Here is an 18,127-nt window from a genome sequence, read left to right as displayed (position 1 = left end):
AAAGTTGTGCCTCTGATTCATATGGTAATTGAAATATAATGAAATGGTAAGTGCATAATGGCTAAAGAACAATTTGCCATTGAATATCATCAGCATTTAAAGAATCGTTGGTCTTCTGGTGAAATAGGCGTCAGAGTGAGAGAGAGAGGTGGGGAAATGTTGAGCTAACGGATTATACATGGTAGATTAGTCATTAGTAATTAGAACTGCCTCTGACGACCAACCAGAGACAGATTAGATTTGACATTTGATTCCTTTAGCAGAGGCTCTGACCCAGACTGACAAATACAGAGGCTGAGCCAGAGAGGGACAGAAAGCGACGAAGACAGACAGACAGAGATAGAAAGAGAGAGAGAGAGAGAGACACACAGACAAAGAGAGACAGACAGTCTGGATTTTTAGGACCATCAGGAATGATGAATGGATAGGAAAGGAACACACCGTCCCACACACACACACACACACACACACACCCCAGTCTCGGTCGAGAGACTCCGTTCAGACAGAGGGTAGTGAATAGCTTGATGCTCTCAGTTTGAATGTTCTCCTCCCAGCAACAAGTCTAAACCACAAATCACACACACACACACACACACACACACACACACACACACACACACACACACACACACACACACACACACACACACACACACACACACACACACACACACACACAGTGCATTCGGAAAGTATTCAGACCCATTTACTTTTTCCACATTTTGTTACGTTACAGTCTTATTCTAAAATGGATTAAATAAATCTTCTTCATCAATAGAATACGTGGACAACTACAAATACCTAGGTGTCTGGTTAGACTGTAAGCTCTCCTTCCAGACTCACATTAACCATCTCCAATCCAAAGTTAAATCTAGAAATGGCTTCCTATTTCGCAACAAAGCATCCTTCACTCATGCTGCCAAACATACCCTCGTAAAACTGACTATCCTACCAATCCTCGACTTCGGCGATGTCATTTACAAAATAGCCTCCAATACCCTACTCAACAAACTGGATGCAGTCTATCACAGTGCCATCCGTTTTGTCACCAAAGCCCCATATACTACCCACCACTGCGACCTGTACGCTCTCGTTGACTGGCCCTCGCTTCATACTCGTCACCAAACCCACTGGCTCAAGGTCATCTACAAGACCCTGCTAGGTAAAGTCCCCCCTTATCTCAGCTCACTGGTCATCTACCTGGTTAAATAAAGGTGAAATAAATAAAAACATTATAAAAAATTGACATACAATATCAAAATCAAATCATATTTGTCACATGCGCTGAATACAACAGGTGTAGAACTTAGAGTGAAATGCTTACTTACAAGCCCTTAACCAACAATGCAGTTTTAAGAACATACATCAAAAAAAGGTAAGAGATAAGAATAACAAATCATTAAAGAGCAGCAGTAAATAACAATAGCGGGGCTATATACAGGGGGTACCGGTACAGAGTCAATGTGGAGGCTATATACAGGGGGTACCGGTACAGAGTCAATGTGGAGGCTATATACAGGGGGTACCGGTACAGAGTCAATGTGGAGGCTATATACAGGGGGTACCGGTACAGAGTCAATGTGGAGGCTATATACAGGGGGGTACAGGTACAGAGTCAATGCGGAGGCTATATACAGGGGGTACCGGTACAGAGTCAATGTGGAGGCTATAAACAGGGGGTACCGGTACAGAGTCAATGTGGAGGCTATATACAGGGGGTACCGGTACAGAGTCAATGTGGAGGCTATATACAGGGGGTACCGGTACAGAGTCAATGTGGAGGCTATATACAGGGGGTACCGGTACAGAGTCAATGTGGAGGCTATATACAGGGGGTACCGGTACAGAGTCAATGTGGAGGCTATATACAGGGGGTACCGGTACAGAGTCAATGTGGAGGCTATATACAGGGGGTACCGGTACAGAGTCAATGTGGAGGCTATATACAGGGGGTACCGGTACAGAGTCAATGTGGAGGCTATATACAGGGGGTACCGGTACAGAGTCAATGTGGAGGCTATATACAGGGGGTACCGGTACAGAGTCAATGTGGAGGCTATATACAGGGGGTACCGGTACAGAGTCAATGTGGAGGCTATATACAGGGGGTACCGGTACAGAGTCAATGTGGAGGCTATATACAGGGGGTACCGGTACAGAGTCAATGTGGAGGCTATATACAGGGGGTACCGGTACAGAGTCAATGTGGAGGCTATATACAGGGGGTACCGGTACAGAGTCAATGTGGAGGCTATATACAGGGGGTACCGGTACAGAGTCAATGTGGAGGCTATATACAGGGGGTACCGGTACAGAGTCAATGTGGAGGCTATATACAGGGGGTACCGGTACAGAGTCAATGTGCGGGGTGTTGAGGTATTTGAGGTAATATGTACATGTAGGTAGAGTTATTAAAGTGACTATGCAGAGATAATAACAGAGAGTAGCAGCAGCGTAGAAGGGGGGGCAATGCAAATAGTCTAGGTAGCCATTTGATTAGCTGTTCAGGAGTCTTATGGCTTGGGGGTAGAAGATGTTTAGAAGCCTCTTGAACCTAGACTTGGCGCTCTTGCCATGCGATAGCAGAGAGAACAGTCTATGACTAGGGTGGCTGGAGTCTTTGACATTTTTTAGGGCCTTCCTCTGACACCTGGTGTAGAGGTCCTGGATGGCAGGAAGCTTGGCCCCAGTGATGTACTGGGCCGTACGCACTACCCTCTGTAGTGCCTTGTGGTCGGAGGCTGAGCAGTTTCCATACCAGGTGGTGATGCAACCCGTCAGGATCTACTCGATGGTGCCACTGTAAAACCTTTTGAGGATCTGAGGACCCATGCCAAATCTTTTCAGTCTCCAGAGGGGGAATTGGTTTTGTTGTGCCCTCTTCACGACTGTCAATACCCCATAATGACAAATGGCAAAAACAGGTTTTTCAAAATTTTAGATAAAAGCTCAGGTACATCCTGTTTCCATTGATCATCCTGGAGATGTTTCTACAACTTCATTGGAGTCAACATGTGGTAAATTAAATTGATTGGACATGATTTGGAAAGACACACACCTGTCTATATAAGGTCCCACAGTTGACAGTGCATGTCAGAGCAAAAACCAAGCCATGAGGTCGAAGCACAGATCTGGGGAAGGGTACCAACAAATGTCTGCAGCATTGAAGGTCCCCAAGAACACAGTGGCCTCCATCATTCTTACATGGAAGAAGTTTGGAACCACCGAGACTCTTCCTAGAGCTGGCCGCCTGGCCAAACTGAGCAATCAGGGGAGAAGAGCAACCAAGAACACGATGTTCACTCTTAAAAAGCTCCAAAGTTCCTCTGTGGAGATGTGAGAACCTTCCAGAAGAACAACCATCTCTGCAATACTCCACAAATCAGGCCTTTATGGTAGAGTGGCCAGACGGAAGCCACTCCTCAGTAAAAGGCACATGACATCCCGCTTTGAGTTTACCAAAAGGCACCTAAAGACTCTCAGACCATGAGAAACAAGATTCTCTGGTCTGATGAAACAAGGATTGAACTGTTTGGCCTGAATGCCAAGTGTCACGTCTGGAGGAAACCTGGCACCATCCCTACGGTGAAGCATGGTGGTGGCAGCATCATGCTGTGGGGATGTGTTTCAGCGGCAGGGACTGGGAGACTTGTCAGGATCGAGGGAGAGATGAACGGAGCAAATACAGAGTAGATCCTGAGCTCCAAAGTGCTCAGGACCTCAGACTGGGGCGAAGGTTCACATTCCAACAGGACAACAACCCTAAGCACACAGCCAAGACAATGCAAGAGTGGCTTCGGAACAAGTCTCTGATTGTCCTTGAGTGGCCCAGCCAGAACCCGGACTTGAACCTGATCTAACATCTCTGGAGAGACCTGAAAATAGCTGTGCAGCGACGCTCCCCATCCAACCTGACAGAGCTTGAGAGGATCAGCAGAGAAGAATGGGAGAAACTCCCCAAATAGAGTTGTGCCAAGCTTGTAGCGTCATACCCAAGAAGACTTGAGGCTGTAATCGCTGCCAAAGGTGAGTAAAGGGTCTGAATACTGCTAAAAATGTAAAAAAAACTGTTTTTGCTTTCTCATTATGGGGTATTGTGTGTAGATTGAGGGAAATAAAACAATTGAATCAATTTTAGAACAAGGCTGTAACTTATAAAAATGTGTAAAAGGTCAAGGGGTCTGAATACGTTCCGAATGCGCTGTAAACTCCTCAGCTCTGTCACCAGTGTCATCTCGACAATATTCAGTATTCTATTGCCCATGTCTTTCAACTCCTCCTCTCCTCTCTCCCTTTCTCAACTCCTCCTCTCCATTCCTCCTCTCCTCTCTCCCTCCTCCCTCAACTCCTCCTCTCCCTCCTCTCCCTCCTCCTCTCCTCTCTCCCTCAACTCCTCCTCTCCCTCCTCCTCTCCTCCTCTCCTCTCTCAACTCCTCCTCTCCTCTCTCAACTCCTCCTCTCCCTCCTCCTCTCCTCTCTCCCTCCTCCTCTCCTCTCTCAACTCCTCCTCTCCCTCCTCCTCTCCTCTCTCAACTCCTCCTCTCCCTCCTCCTCTCCTCTCTCCCTCCTCCTCTCCTCTTTCAACTCCTCCTCTCCTCTCTCCCTTTCTCCTCTCCTCTCTCAACTCCTCCTCTCCCTCCTCCTCTCCTCTCTCCCTTTCTCCTCTCCTCTCTCAACTCCTCCTCTCCCTCCTCCTCTCCTCTTTCAACTCCTCCTCTCCTCTCCTCATTTCAAAACGTCTTTCTGACATCACAGCGAAGGACAATCAATGCGTCCAGTACACCGTCATCTTCCTGTGTGATTAAGCTTAGTGACAGGCAGAAAAACCCCCTCTTTTATAGACTGAACATGACTCTCTTTGACTGCATCTCCCTTTGACGTGTGTCACACAACACTGTCTGTCTGCATTTGATGATTGTGTGTGGGTGTGTTTGGTGATGCTGTGTGTGAGTGACTGTTGGTATATGTGTTTATTTGTGCGTGGGGGTCAGTCTGCTGGCCGGATTCAAGCTAACCTCTGCCTTTTGCAAACAAATAGTGTGTAGTATTTTTGAGTGAGTGTGTGACGTTATCAATTCATGTCTATTATTATCAGAGTGTGTGTGTTTCTGTGTCTGCAATGTTTTCATTGTGTGTGTGTGTGTGTGCATGGTCTGGGCCAACTTTGTGTTGGAGACAGGCTTTTGGCCCTCCTGCGTCAGAGGGTCTTTCTCTGTGGGCCCCTGAGCAAACACATTAAGAAGAATCTTATCACTGCTTATACAGCGATGCGCTGACACACACACACACACACACACACACACACACACACACACACACACACACACACACACACACACACACACACACACACAATGGCGAGCCTGACGCCAAACACGCCAAATGTCATCACGCCGCTAAGAAGGAGCGGGCGGGATCACAAGAAATTAGCAGCCCCCTCATTGGGCAACGGCGAGGTGTTGGTTTGGCCCGTCATGAAGGAACCGTTGGGTTTATAAAGAGAGGATGGGACAGGTCTACGTTAGAAGCGACAAGAGCGAAATTCGCACACGCACTTCTGCACACACACACTCTCGACAAGCCTTCTTCACAGAGGCGCATCGGTGCTGAACAACAAGTGTGTGCACGTCAAACAAGTTAGCGAATTCAGAGACAGAAATTAAGAAACAGACTTTGCACAAGAAGACTAACAGACACCCAAACGATTGGCTGAACACTGACCCCCAGGAGACAGGTTCTCTCAACGCGCAGCTAAAGAAGACGAGGAGACGACAGAGCTAACTCAGCTCTTTGAGACTAAAACGAGACCTTGTTGGTACCCGAAGACCTGAGCTTTAGAACCAGACCGGTACTTGTGGTTGAAGCCCAGAAGCTGTGGTCAGAATTGGTTCAGAAACGGTCAGAAGTTCCGGTAAGAAGGTGCAGTCATGCAGAAAGTATCTGTGGTCCTGTTGGTGGGAGTCCTGACGGTGCTGGTGACTCTGTGGGCTGGAGTGGACACAGCCCCCACCCTGCTGACTGACAGAGGTAAGGAGAGAGGGATGGAGGGATGGGATGGGATGGAGACTTAAGGGATTGAGGGAGGATAGAAGATGGGTGAGAGTAGAGGTATAAAGGGAATATGGAGGGAAAATATGATGGAGAGAAAGAATAGAAGGGAACGGAGAGAGTAGGAAGGAATGCTGAGAATGAGTGGCTGAAGGGAGAGTGAAGGGATGGGATGGAGAAGGTGAAGGAAGAGAAGGATGGAGAGATCACGGTTAAGGACGAAGATGGCTGAATGAAAGTATTCAGGGAGTATAGATGAAGAATTTGTTGCTCACACTCCTCTTTTCCTAGAATACTGTCCTCGCCCACACAATGCTGAATTATCCTTTGGGTTTGTCCTATGTACACACACACACACAAACAAATGCAAGCAAGCATACACACACTCAAAGCCGCTCGTGTCCACTCTCCACTTCGACACTAGCTGACATTGGTACTGGAGGATTCCATGGCGTCGCTATGGGACCGCTGTGACGTTCAGAGGGTCTTTTGGTGGCCACATAACAATACGGCTCAGTTGACACAGTGACCCTCTGAAGACCGTGGACAGACAGAAAGCTGAGAAAGGCTGGGAACTATGTCTACATTACACAACAGACTGTCTCTGAGCTGAGACTTGGTCTGTCTCTGAGCTGAGACTTGGTCTGTCTCTGAGCTGAGACTTGGTCTGTCTCTGAGCTGAGACTTGGTCTGTCTCTGAGCTGAGACTTGGTCTGTCTCTGAGCTGAGACTTGGTCTGTCTCTGAGCTGAGACTTGGTCTGTCTCTGAGCTGAGACTTGGTCTGTCTCTGAGCTGAGACTTGGTCTGTCTCTGAGATGAGACTTGGTCTGTCTCTGAGCTGAGACTTGGTCTGTCTCTGAGCTGCTGGGGTTTGGTGGAATCAATCAATCACATTTTATTTGTAGGACACTTTCTACGAATAGCAACCCTGGCCTGAACCACCATGGAGCACACAGAGGAGAAAGCGAAATGTGTCATCATCCTGAATCATTATGAGAGGCATTATAGAATGAGGATGGCATTCTGCCAGGTGTTGAATATGACTCTGAGACCACAGAATGTTCATGTGTGTCTGTAATGTTGTCTTTCAGGAGACATAAAGCTGACAGGTCCAGCTACAGGCGACTCAATTGTGCAAGAGAGAACGGAACCGTCAACGGTCAACGCTTCTAAACTACTGAAGACCCTACTGATGACCAGCATCCCTGTTGGTCCAGAAAAGACGTCCACACCCACCAGCAGTCTGGATAGACGATTGAAGATGGATCCGGTGATGAGCAGCCCAGATAGACGAGCCCAGATCCTGAAGATGCTGTCAGCGCTGGAGGAACTCAGCAGGACGATCAACAGCACCCTGAGCACACGGATGACCATGATGCCCAGAGGGTCAGCAAATGGCAGAAATTCAGGAAAGAAGAAAGCGGTAAATCAATGCTGTTTGTGTTTATTATATTCCTACCTGCCTTGGGATAGAATAGTTACTTTCACACCCGGATGTGTTTTAAAAAGTAATAAATCAATGGGAGTGATAGGGGCAACTATGCAATTTTTCTCAATTCTACGGACAAATCAACTCAATATTTTGTTTAATGTTAATTTAAATGTGATTTGGCCATTTATATTTCTTTTACATTGCACTTTTGCCCCTGTCACCTACATTGATTGTTAGCTAGCGATTGGCTAAAGCTACCTGATGTTTGTAGTGGCTGTTTAAAGAAAACTTAACCATGGAATACAGTTTGTCTTCGCCCGTAGACTACTTTCAGGGTGCGGAACCATCTTACATTAAGTTGTAAACCTGAACTTCTCCTTTATAAAATGTTAAATACTGTACCTGTGATACATCATTTGAAAGGATCCTCCTGCCTGCTTGGAACTAAAGTGTGACTTCTTCTATTACTGTACTGAAGGTAGCTGAGGCAGATAGAGTGAAAACCACCACAGTGCCTCCTGTGGATGTTGGAGGTAGCGTTACTGCATCCCGGGCCAGCACTGACGGCATAGACAGCCTGAGTGGCCGAAACTTCAAGAAGTCCCTCCCACAGCAACCCAAGAAGCCCAGCAACAAGAGAGGTGACAGCAAGGGGACAAAAGTCAATTAGGAAGTCTTTGTCACTAGTTTCCTGTTTTGTCATGTTTGCTAATATTTGAAGATAATGCTCAACTTCCTATCTCGTTCTCTTTCTCTCCAACAGTGTGTTTCTGGAAGTACTGCTCCCAAAACTGATCCTCCACAGACCCTAACAAACACCCCTATAAACATCCATGGTACCCTCCAAACCAACATTCACCCCATCCTACCCCCACCCTACACCCGGGCACTAGGCAACCAATGCGGCGAGGCATCGGAGGCCCGGCGCCACCACTGACCTTTTCATTGGCTCATGAATAACAGTACTGACCAATCAGGTTGCCCCATCATCGACGTGTGTACTTGTGCCTATGCGCACAAAAGTCTGTTAACCGTTTATAGAAGAGAAAACGCTGTGTGTGATCTCTAATAAAGATGACCCAAGCACGATAAAACTATACGACAATAAAGACAGGTTTATTTTTCTACAGATCCCTCACTCTCTCTCTCTCGCTCTCTGTTGTTCATTATGGAATGACCAATATGTCCAAAATGACCAAAATGACTGAAACTGTGTGCAGTTGGCTGCTAAACATGAGGTTGAGGGCAGATGTATTGCTGTTTTTTGAGGGGCTCATAGGATCATTTGAAAGGGTTCGTGGCATCATCGCAAAGCTCAGAGACTATTGTCTTAAAGGTTATGTACACATTGGTTGTTTAAAGTAATGTTACTGGACTGCTTACATTGGTGGTAGAGATTTACATAAGAGATTTACACACTTCTTGCAAAACTAGAATTCCTGGAGAGGATGTCCCCATGGTAACCCATGGTGGCACTGTAAACTACGCTTGTTGATATTAGGGCTTTTAAGTTTCGGGTTCCACAGTAGAGTCAGTTGTACCGTTGCCTTGGTGACTGTGGGTGACTGGGTTGAGGTTTAAAGGGAAAGTTCACCCCATATTCAAAAGTCTGTCAGAAGTTGGCATACATCAAAAGATACACAAAGCAAGGTAACAAAAATATCAAAGACAAATCACTGTTCTGAAATCAGTTTAATAAAGTCTCCTCTGGTGAGGATTATAAGGCGAGTACACAGGGTTGTGTCAGTATTTGTTTGGTGCATGGAGAGATACAGTACACACTTCCGCCACAATCAAAATGGCTTCCGATTCAACCTGCATGTTCAGGAAGGCCCGAACAGGTGATGTTATGATCAATAGAATTCGATATAAATGGTATTAAAGCAGATTTGCTTATACAAAATGTACAAATAGAAAAGTCAGACCTTGACATCAAAAAGCTTTTTACTATTGATTATTATTCACCCATAGATAGCCAAAATAAGACGGGGGAGAAACTAAAGAAAAGTGAATTTATAAAGTATATGTATGTTCATTTTTAGATATAGGTTAATACTGTGGTCAAGGCCAAAGTGTTGCACATTCATATAAGTATGGCGTGTCTACCTGTGCTCTGCTATTCCTCTAAGACACAGAGGTTATAACACTCTAATGAATGCTTATGGCTGCTTTAGGACAGTTTTACAATGTTGCAGTATTAGTAGATAGTACTATACTCTGTTAGAGTTCGTGCTCTAGATTTCTAACAGTGTCTGTGTCTTCAATGAAACCATATACCTATATTATAGTGCACCGCAAGGACTGGATGTGAAATGGATGCAGACCTCTCTGTCTAGTGGTCTTACATTCACAGCAGCCATGACACTACATATGAGTGCCGTGCAACCCAACCTGTGAGTGCACAAAGACACACACACACACGCACACACACACACAATTTGGGATTGGGCCTTCTCAGTCTCTCCCTCCTCCCCCTCTCGCTATTTGATTCGTTTGGCCACATCTATGTAGGCAAATTCGATTTCGCGCTCAACAGGACAGGTGTTAGTAAACTCTTCCCTCTTGTAGGCGTGGTTCAGATAGCGCCACACCCCCGCCATCTCCGCCGGGATCTCAAAGCCACGGTACTTCCTGGCCACCACCTGGGATAGGACCGAGACACAGGTGATGTCATGAAACAGACCAGGAAGTAGCCTAAACATGGGAATCCCTTTGAGAGAAATAAATCACAGCTCATATGGATCAGTGATAGAAGTCAGTGATAGAAGTCAGTCAGAAGTCAGTTGTTGATGAGAATTTAGAGGATATAAGTCATTAAAGTAGTTCCTTTATTATGTGTAGTCTGGGCAGCAAGGTGGGTATTATTGGTAGTAGTACCTTTATAATGTGTAGTCTGGGCAGCCGTACCTTTATAATGTGTAGTCTGGGCAGCAAGGTGGGTATTATTGGTAGTAGTACCTTTATAATGTGTAGTCTGGGCAGCCGTACCTTTATAATGTGTAGTCTGGGCAGCCGGGTGGGTAGTATTGGTACTAGTACCTTTATAATGTGTAGTTTGGGCAGCAGTACCTTTATAATGTGTAGTCTGGGCAGCAGTACCTTTATAACGTGTAGTCTGGGCAGCAGTACCTTTATAATGTGTAGTCTGGGCAGCAGTACCTTTATAATGTGTAGTTTGGGCAGCAGTACCTTTATAATGTGTAGTCTGGGCAGCAGTACCTTATAATGTGTAGTTTGGGCAGCAGTACCTTTATAATGTGTAGTCTGGGCAGCAGGCTAGTAGTATTGGTACTAGTACCTTTATAATGTGTAGTCTGGGCAGCAGTACCTTATAATGTGTAGTTTGGGCAGCAGGCTAGTAGTATTGGTACTAGTACCTTTATAATGTGTAGTCTGGGCAGCAGTACCTTTATAATGTGTAGTCTGGGCAGCAGTACCTTTATAATGTGTAGTCTGGGCTGCAGTACCTTTATAACGTGTAGTCTGGGCAGCAGTACCTTTATAATGTGTAGTCTGGGCAGCAGTACCTTTATAATGTGTAGTCTGGGCAGCAGTACCTTTATAATGTGTAGTCTGGGCAGCAGTACCTTTATAATGTGTAGTCTGGGCAGCAGGGTGGTAGTGTTGGTAGCAGTACCTTTATAACGTGTAGTCTGGGCAGCAGTACCTTTATAATGTATAGTCTGGGCAGCAGTACCTTTATAATGTATAGTCTGGGCAGCAGTACCTTTATAACGTGTAGTCTGGGCAGCAGTACCTTTATAACGTGTAGTCTGGGCAGCAGTACCTTTATAATGTGTAGTCTGGGCAGCAGTACCTTTATAATGTGTAGTCTGGGCAGCAGTACCTTTATAATGTGTAGTCTGGGCAGCAGTACCTTTATAATGTGTAGTCTGGGCAGCAGTACCTTTATAATGTGTAGTCTGGGCAGCAGTACCTTTATAACGTGTAGTCTGGGCAGCAGTACCTTTATAACGTGTAGTCTGGGCAGCAGTACCTTTATAATGTGTAGTCTGGGCAGCAGTACCTTTATAACGTGTAGTCTGGGCAGCAGTACCTTTATAATGTGTAGTCTGGGCAGCAGTACCTTTATAATGTGTAGTCTGGGCAGCAGTACCTTTATAATGTGTAGTCTGGGCAGCAGTACCTTTATAATGTGTAGTCTGGGCAGCAGTGCCTTTATAACGTGTAGTCTGGGCAGCAGTGCCTTTATAATGTGTAGTCTGGGCAGCAGTACCTTTATAATGTGTAGTCTGGGCAGCAGTACCTTTATAATGTGTAGTCTGGGCAGCAGTACCTTTATAACGTGTAGTCTGGGCAGCAGTACCTTTATAATGTGTAGCCTGGGTAGCAGTACCTTTATAATGTGTAGTCTGGGCAGCAGTACCTTTATAATGTGTAGTTTGGGCAGCAGGTTGCAGTCTGCCAGTGTGAGGTCAGGTCCATCCAGGAAGCAGCGTGTGGACTCCTGAGGGTCTTCTGTGCTGTTGGCATCGATCTCCTCCGGCAGGGGGGCCCTCAGAAATTCATCCAGCCGCCTCAGAGACTTCAACAGGGCCTTCTCCAGGCCTATACAGTGAGTGAACACAGACAGACAGAGATGCACACACACAGACATTGTAATCACAGTCAGAGACACACAGGCTACAGTGTAAACACGCAAACACACAGTACACACACGCAGTACACACAAACTTACACACACACAAACACACACACAAACACAAGCCTTACCGTCGTTGGTATCTTTGCGGGGGTTCTTGATGTAGGCAGAGAACTTGGAGAACACATCTATACCTGCAGTGTTTGACTCTGGGTGTTTAGTCGCCAACTTGGGGTACCTGAGAAAGATATATCAGACATCAGGATTGGTCAGTTGAATCCAGGAAGTGGTCGTTTGATTGACAGGCAATAGACAGGAAGTGGTGGGTGTGTACCGTGGTGGCGTGAGTTTTTCCTCAAGGAACTCTTCTATCTTGTTGACGTCGACCTTCACCTCCCCGTTAAAAGTGACAAACGGAGGGTTGGTCCCCGGGGCCAGGTCCTGCAGGTCCGCCGGTTTCCTGGGTAACACATTATTACAAGATTCTTACAGGGCTCCTGTGTCAGGGTAGCCACATAAACATCATCCAGCATTAATGGCTGAATGTCTTTAGAAAGTATGTCAAATCCAGTTGATCTTGATATAGAACACAATTGATTGATTGATAGATGTATCGGCCAATGGGATGATCCATACCTTTTGAGGTCGACTGTGGTGACGTTGAAGATAACTCCCTTCAGCCACAGGATCATGAAGAGGCGCTGGGAGAACGGACAGTTCCCGATGCTCTCACCATCACTGCCAGCCTAAGTAGGAGACACACAAAAGGTTCAGTCCAACTCATACACATACAGTTGAAATACATACAGTACATACAACAGGCCCCAATCACAAATGCCCTGGTCATTATTCCCTGTGTGGTAAAACACACTACTACAACACGGTGAATCGGCCCTGACGATCTCTTGCCACTAGAGGTCCTCAACAAACCTGAGAGATCATCAACAACACTAGCACCACCAGCAGCAGTGGTGCTGTTGTTGCTGCTGCTGCTGCTGCTGCTGGTGGTGCTGATGGTGGTGGTGCTGTTGTTGTTGCTGCTGATGGTGCTGCTGGTGGTCCTGTTGTTGCTGCTGCTGGTGCCAGCAGCAGCAACAACAGGACCACCAGCAGCACCACCAGCAGCAGCAGCAACAACAGCACCACCAGCAGCAACAACAACAGTACCACCACCAGCACCAGCAACAACAGTACCACCAGCAGCAGCAGCAACAACAGTACCACCAGCAGCAACAACAACAGTACCACCACCAGCACCAGCAACAACAGTACCACCACCAGCAGCAACAACAACAGTACCACCACCAGCAGCAGCAACAACAGTACCACCAGCAGCAGCAGCAACAACAGCACCACCACCACCAGCAACAACAGAACCACTAGCAGCAACAACAGCACCACCAGCAGCAACAACAGCAACAACAACAATACCACCACCAGTGGCAACAACAACAGTACCACCAGCAGCAACAACAGCACCACCAACAGCAACAACAGCAACAACAACAATACCACCACCAGCGGCAACAACAACAGTACCACCAGCAGCAACAACAGCACCACCAACAGCAACAACAGCAACAACAACAATACCACCACCAGTGGCAACAACAACAGTACCACCAGCAGCAACAACAGCACCACCAACAGCAACAAAAGCAACAACAACAATACCACCACCAGTGGCAACAACAACAGTACCACCAGCAGCAACAACAGCACCACCAACAGCAACAAAAGCAACAACAACAATACCACCACCAGTGGCAACAACAACAGCACCACCAGCAGCAACAACAACAGTACCACCACCAGCAGCAACAACAACAGTACCACCACCAGCAGCAACAACAACAGTACCACCACCAGCACCAGCAACAACAGTACTACCACCAGCACCAGCAACAGCAACAACAGTACCACCACCAGCAGCACCTGCAGCAGCACCAGCAGCAGCAACAACAACAGCACCACCACCACCAGCAACAACAACAGCACCAACACCACCAACAACAACAGCACCACCACCACCAGCAACGACAACAGCACCAACACCAGCAACAACAACAGCACCACCACCACCAGCAACAACAACAGCACCAACACCAGCAACAACAACAGCACCACCAACACCAGCAAGAACAACAGCACCAACACCAGCAACAACAACAGCACCACCAACACCAGCAACAACAACAGCACCAACACCAGCAACAACAACAGCACCAACACCAGCAACAACAACAGCAACAACAGCACCAACACCAGCAACAACAACAGCACCAACACCAGCAACAGCACCAGCAGCATCAAATTCCTCCATACTTCAAGCTCAACTCTTACCTTGACAAACAGCTCGATAGTTGGGAACCCCAGCTTTTTGGCTGCTATGTCAAACCAGGCCATGGTGACAACACAAGTCAAGGTATCAGTTTATGGACTCATAACCTAGAGGTCCAAAGACACAGCCCGATCCGTAAATCAATCTGCCTCCAATCAGTCAGGTTCTGTCAGCGAAACTCGTGAAAGTTACTGTCTCTGTCTGGGCTGACTGAGACCGGACCGGGTCTGAGGGTTCTGTAGCTGTGGGTGTCCATGATATGCAGAGCAGGACAGTGAGACGTTTTGCACAGCACACTCCCTCTTTGTTAGCCACACACGGCTAGCATAATAGACACACTGTTTGGGTGTTTTCCTTGTCTGGTGGGGCGTCTTTCGTTTACTTTGATAGATTGTAGTTCTGATGTGTTGATTTCAGCTACAGGTACTGACGCAATGAATTAATAATAGCCCATGCCAAACAGAGAACAGTGTGTAAACTTGTTTAGATACGTAATCAGGTCCATGTGCCCCTCTACAATCATTTCTTCCTGATGCAAAAGTTTCAGTTTATGATTCCAGTAAAATGATCTCATTCACTGCCCTAATAACCTACAATGCAGAAACTCAGCCTCATTTGGTGCACCAGGATACGTTTTTATCAATCCTCAAACAACAGCAACAATAGGCCCCAACTGACTGACCCAGAGTCTGTGGGTATGGTGTCAGTGTAGGCTGGCGGAACAGTGTGAGGTCTGTTCTGGGGTCAGTGTGTGGGAGTTGATGGAATCCTCAGGCCTGTTCTGACCCTGATGGAAAAGGGCAATGTGTTTCTCACACGCACGCACGCACGCACGCACACACACACACACACACACACACACACACACACACACACACATGCACACGCACACACACACACTGAAAACGTACTCCTTGTAGGCAACCAACCACACTGTGCATGCATATCATAGAATTACCTCATTGGGTAGAAAGTTGTCAGCAACATAAAGTGGATCGTTTGATCATGTATATTTCTACTGAGATCATTACAAACCCAACCAACTCCGACTCATCACACTTCAACTCCGACCCCAAAACTCATGGCAATAGGTGACCATTCAGGTGTGCTGTGTGACTTCGTTACCATAGTGACAACAACAGCGGACCAATAAGTCAAATATCTGCGTTGTGTGTTGGCGGAGTGGGCCCTGTCACCCCCTCTTGTCCCCAGCTTGTCCCCAGCTTGTCCCCAGACACCCCAGTCAGCTCCAAACAAGCAGGCCTGATAATCAGCTTATTGTCAGAGAAAAAGAGAGAGAGAGAGAGAGAGAGAGAGAGAGAGAGAGAGAGAGAGAGAGAGAGAGAGAGAGGGGCGAGAAGGGGAGAGAGAGAGAGGGAGAGAGAAAGAGAGAGAGAAAGAGAGAGAGAAAGAGAGAGAGGGGCGAGAGGGGCGAGAAGGGGAGAGAGAGAAAGAGAAAGAGGGGAGGGGAGGGGAGAGAGAGAGAGAGAGAGAGAGAGAGAGAGAGAGAGAGAGAGAGAGAATGCAAAAATAATTTCCTCCATGTTTTCCTTGACTCTCTAACTCCGGTGAAAGCCACAGTTGGAGCTTGCTCCTGCCTCCTGCTTCCCTGACCTTGGCCATGGAACATACCTACAGTTGCTCTCGCACCAAGAGCAAGACAAAGGCGTCTATTGTATTATGTGAGCAGGCGCCCCGGGAGAACAGGCCAGAATATTAGAACATTTTCCCCCAGGCTTAATCCTTCAGCTGGGCGCCAGGGCACCTTCATCAAACACTGGAATGTGCCTTTGTTGTGTTGGTCACGTCCTGGGCCCATGGCATGCAGCCCTCCAGACCTACAACGCCATAACAATATGACCATTTTTAGCAGGAGGTTTTATCTAGGCAACTGACGGTTAGCACACATATTATGTAGCACATGTGGGAGTCAAATCCACAGCCATGGGGTTGTTATAGAGAGCCACACTCCAACCAATTGAGCCACAGTAGGTACCATGTCAGGTAACTTTTTAATACAGGCTTTTTATAGACTTCTGACCAGAAATGCATGGCTCAAAGCAATACAGTCGCGGCTAGAATGGAGCGTAATGATGTAGTGCCTCGATGTGGTGCTCTCCACCTAGTTCTCAAAGCACTTTACATTGATAGTGGGCCACAGGTGATAGTACGGCAGCCATTTTGCACCAGAACACTCACCAACAACACTACTAGAATTCCCTAACACAGACGCACGCATGGGACAATGGGGCCGGCAAGACTGTGTGTGTGTGTGTGTGTCTCCGTGTAACTGTGTGTGTGTCTCCGTGTAACTGTGTGTGTGTGTGTGTGTGTGTGTGTGTGTGTGTGTGTGTGTGTGTGTGTGTGTGTGTGTGTGTGTGTGTGTGTGTGTGTGTGTGTGTGTGTGTGTGTGTGTGTGTGTGCGTCTGTGTGTGTGCGTGTGTGCGTCTGTGCGTGTGTGTGTGCAATCAGCTAAAGAGGGATAGAATTACAGTAGGATATCACTCTCTTAATGGGATGAGATAAGGAGATCACAGTGGGATCACAGGCAACCCAACGACATGACTCCCACATGCCAACACAATCACACACAACCCCAACAAAACACCTCACATGCAATCATAACACAGGGAATATTACACAACATGCCTCACACCCAAACCATAAGTATGCTTGATGTTTCCTTAGCAACAGATTTTCAAAATGGCGGTGTGTTTTTGAATAAGGTTCTGCAGGCTAATACTTTACTGGCCAGACACACAAACCCTCTTCTTTCCTTACTACACCACCTCTGACCTGCAGGGCCAAACAGTGTCTTTATTACGACGTAAATTAAGTTACCTGCTAACTTCTCCCTTCCAGTATATTTTCCAGGCCCAGATCTGAAGCGAAGCCAGTATCATTGTATGTTGCCATGTTGCTACACTCAGTGGTAAAGAAGAACAGGCCACAGAAAGTAGGCTAATGATAACAACAACGGCCTCTCCCTCTCAACGACTCCCGACAGGCGGCCATTTCAAGTTGTCAAATCGCATTACTTTAAACCAGCTAGAGGAGAATCAACCACAACAACAGAACAATGTCTGGGGCTTTGACCGGACAGTGTCTGAGCTAGCCTTTATGACCAACTGAACATGACCATAGACCAGACACTAATATAATTAGCCACTAAGTAGCTAAGATAAGATAAAAGGTGGGCTAGGGCTAGTGGCTGGCATGGGTTTTCCTATGATGCTAGCTAGCACGCTACATGTAGCCGCATTTGTAATCTATAGAACAGGATGACAGGAAAGTTCCATTACGAGCTAAGTAGATCATTCTCGAGGATTCCGAAACACTGATTTGATTACCAGATGAGAGAGGGAGACAGTTAGAGAGAGAGAAAGAAGGAAGAGAAGGGGTGGGTCTGTATTGTTGTGACATGTGGACAGATACATCTTGTAGCCGTTACCTGAATAGAAGCTACACTTGACTTTAAACACATGCTAAACTATATCCTGCCACAAGTGGAGTTGCCAATACACGGAGACAATGGCTGAGAGATCTATACATTTTAGACCACACCCTTCAGTGTTCTTCAGCCCTGGTCCTGAGCACCCACAGGATGTGCAGGGTAACACACCCAATTCAGGTAATCAGCTGATCGATACAGCCTGTAGCTCTACAGGACCAGGGAGCACTGGGGTCTGTTCAGGAAGATGC

General features: G+C 46.9%; 2 protein-coding genes across 6 annotated transcripts in view; one reads left to right on the top strand and one right to left on the bottom strand.

Moving 5' to 3' along the window:
- The first annotated feature begins 5,514 nt into the window (after positions 1-5,514).
- Positions 5,515-9,055, top strand: LOC123727876 (uncharacterized). Its single transcript, XM_045697852.1, has 4 exons — positions 5,515-6,027; positions 7,141-7,472; positions 7,960-8,122; positions 8,245-9,055. The coding sequence occupies exons 1-4, from the start codon at positions 5,928-5,930 to the stop codon at positions 8,274-8,276; spliced, it is 627 nt and encodes a 208-aa protein (XP_045553808.1). The 5' UTR covers positions 5,515-5,927; the 3' UTR covers positions 8,277-9,055.
- A 99-nt stretch (positions 9,056-9,154) lies between these two features.
- Positions 9,155-18,127, bottom strand: part of LOC106574727 (chloride intracellular channel protein 4) — a 15,049-nt gene continuing 6,076 nt past the window's right edge. For 4 of the 5 annotated variants that reach the window (XM_045697850.1, XM_014150742.2, XM_014150744.2 and 1 more), the window contains 5 exons: positions 12,721-12,830; positions 12,419-12,544; positions 12,216-12,322; positions 11,869-12,050; positions 9,155-10,123 (listed from right to left, as the gene is read on the bottom strand). In XM_045697850.1, the coding sequence (XP_045553806.1) occupies positions 9,962-10,123; positions 11,869-12,050; positions 12,216-12,322; positions 12,419-12,544; positions 12,721-12,776 (633 nt within the window). In that variant the 5' untranslated portion in view covers positions 12,777-12,830 and the 3' untranslated portion in view covers positions 9,155-9,961. Of the gene's footprint in view, positions 10,124-11,868; positions 12,051-12,215; positions 12,323-12,418; positions 12,545-12,720; positions 12,831-14,427; positions 15,123-18,127 lie in introns of those variants that run through there. The other variant, XM_014150745.2, reaches the window with a different exon arrangement.

This window comes from Salmo salar, chromosome ssa16 (assembly GCF_905237065.1).
Source record: "Salmo salar chromosome ssa16, Ssal_v3.1, whole genome shotgun sequence".
Lineage (NCBI taxonomy): Eukaryota > Metazoa > Chordata > Actinopteri > Salmoniformes > Salmonidae > Salmo > Salmo salar.
This window is presented reverse-complemented; position numbering and strand designations above follow the sequence as displayed.

What these genes read in the sequence shown, in the direction of transcription:
- LOC123727876 (XM_045697852.1), top strand. Translation starts at nt 5,928, where the DNA reads ATGCAGAAAGTATCTGTGGTCCTGTTGGTGGGAGTCCTGACGGTGCTG. An exon ending in CACCCTGCTGACTGACAGAG is followed by an intron (nt 6,028 to 7,140) that starts GTAAGGAGAGAG and finishes GTTGTCTTTCAG; the next exon opens with GAGACATAAAGCTGACAGGT. An exon ending in ATTCAGGAAAGAAGAAAGCG is followed by an intron (nt 7,473 to 7,959) that starts GTAAATCAATGC and finishes ACTGTACTGAAG; the next exon opens with GTAGCTGAGGCAGATAGAGT.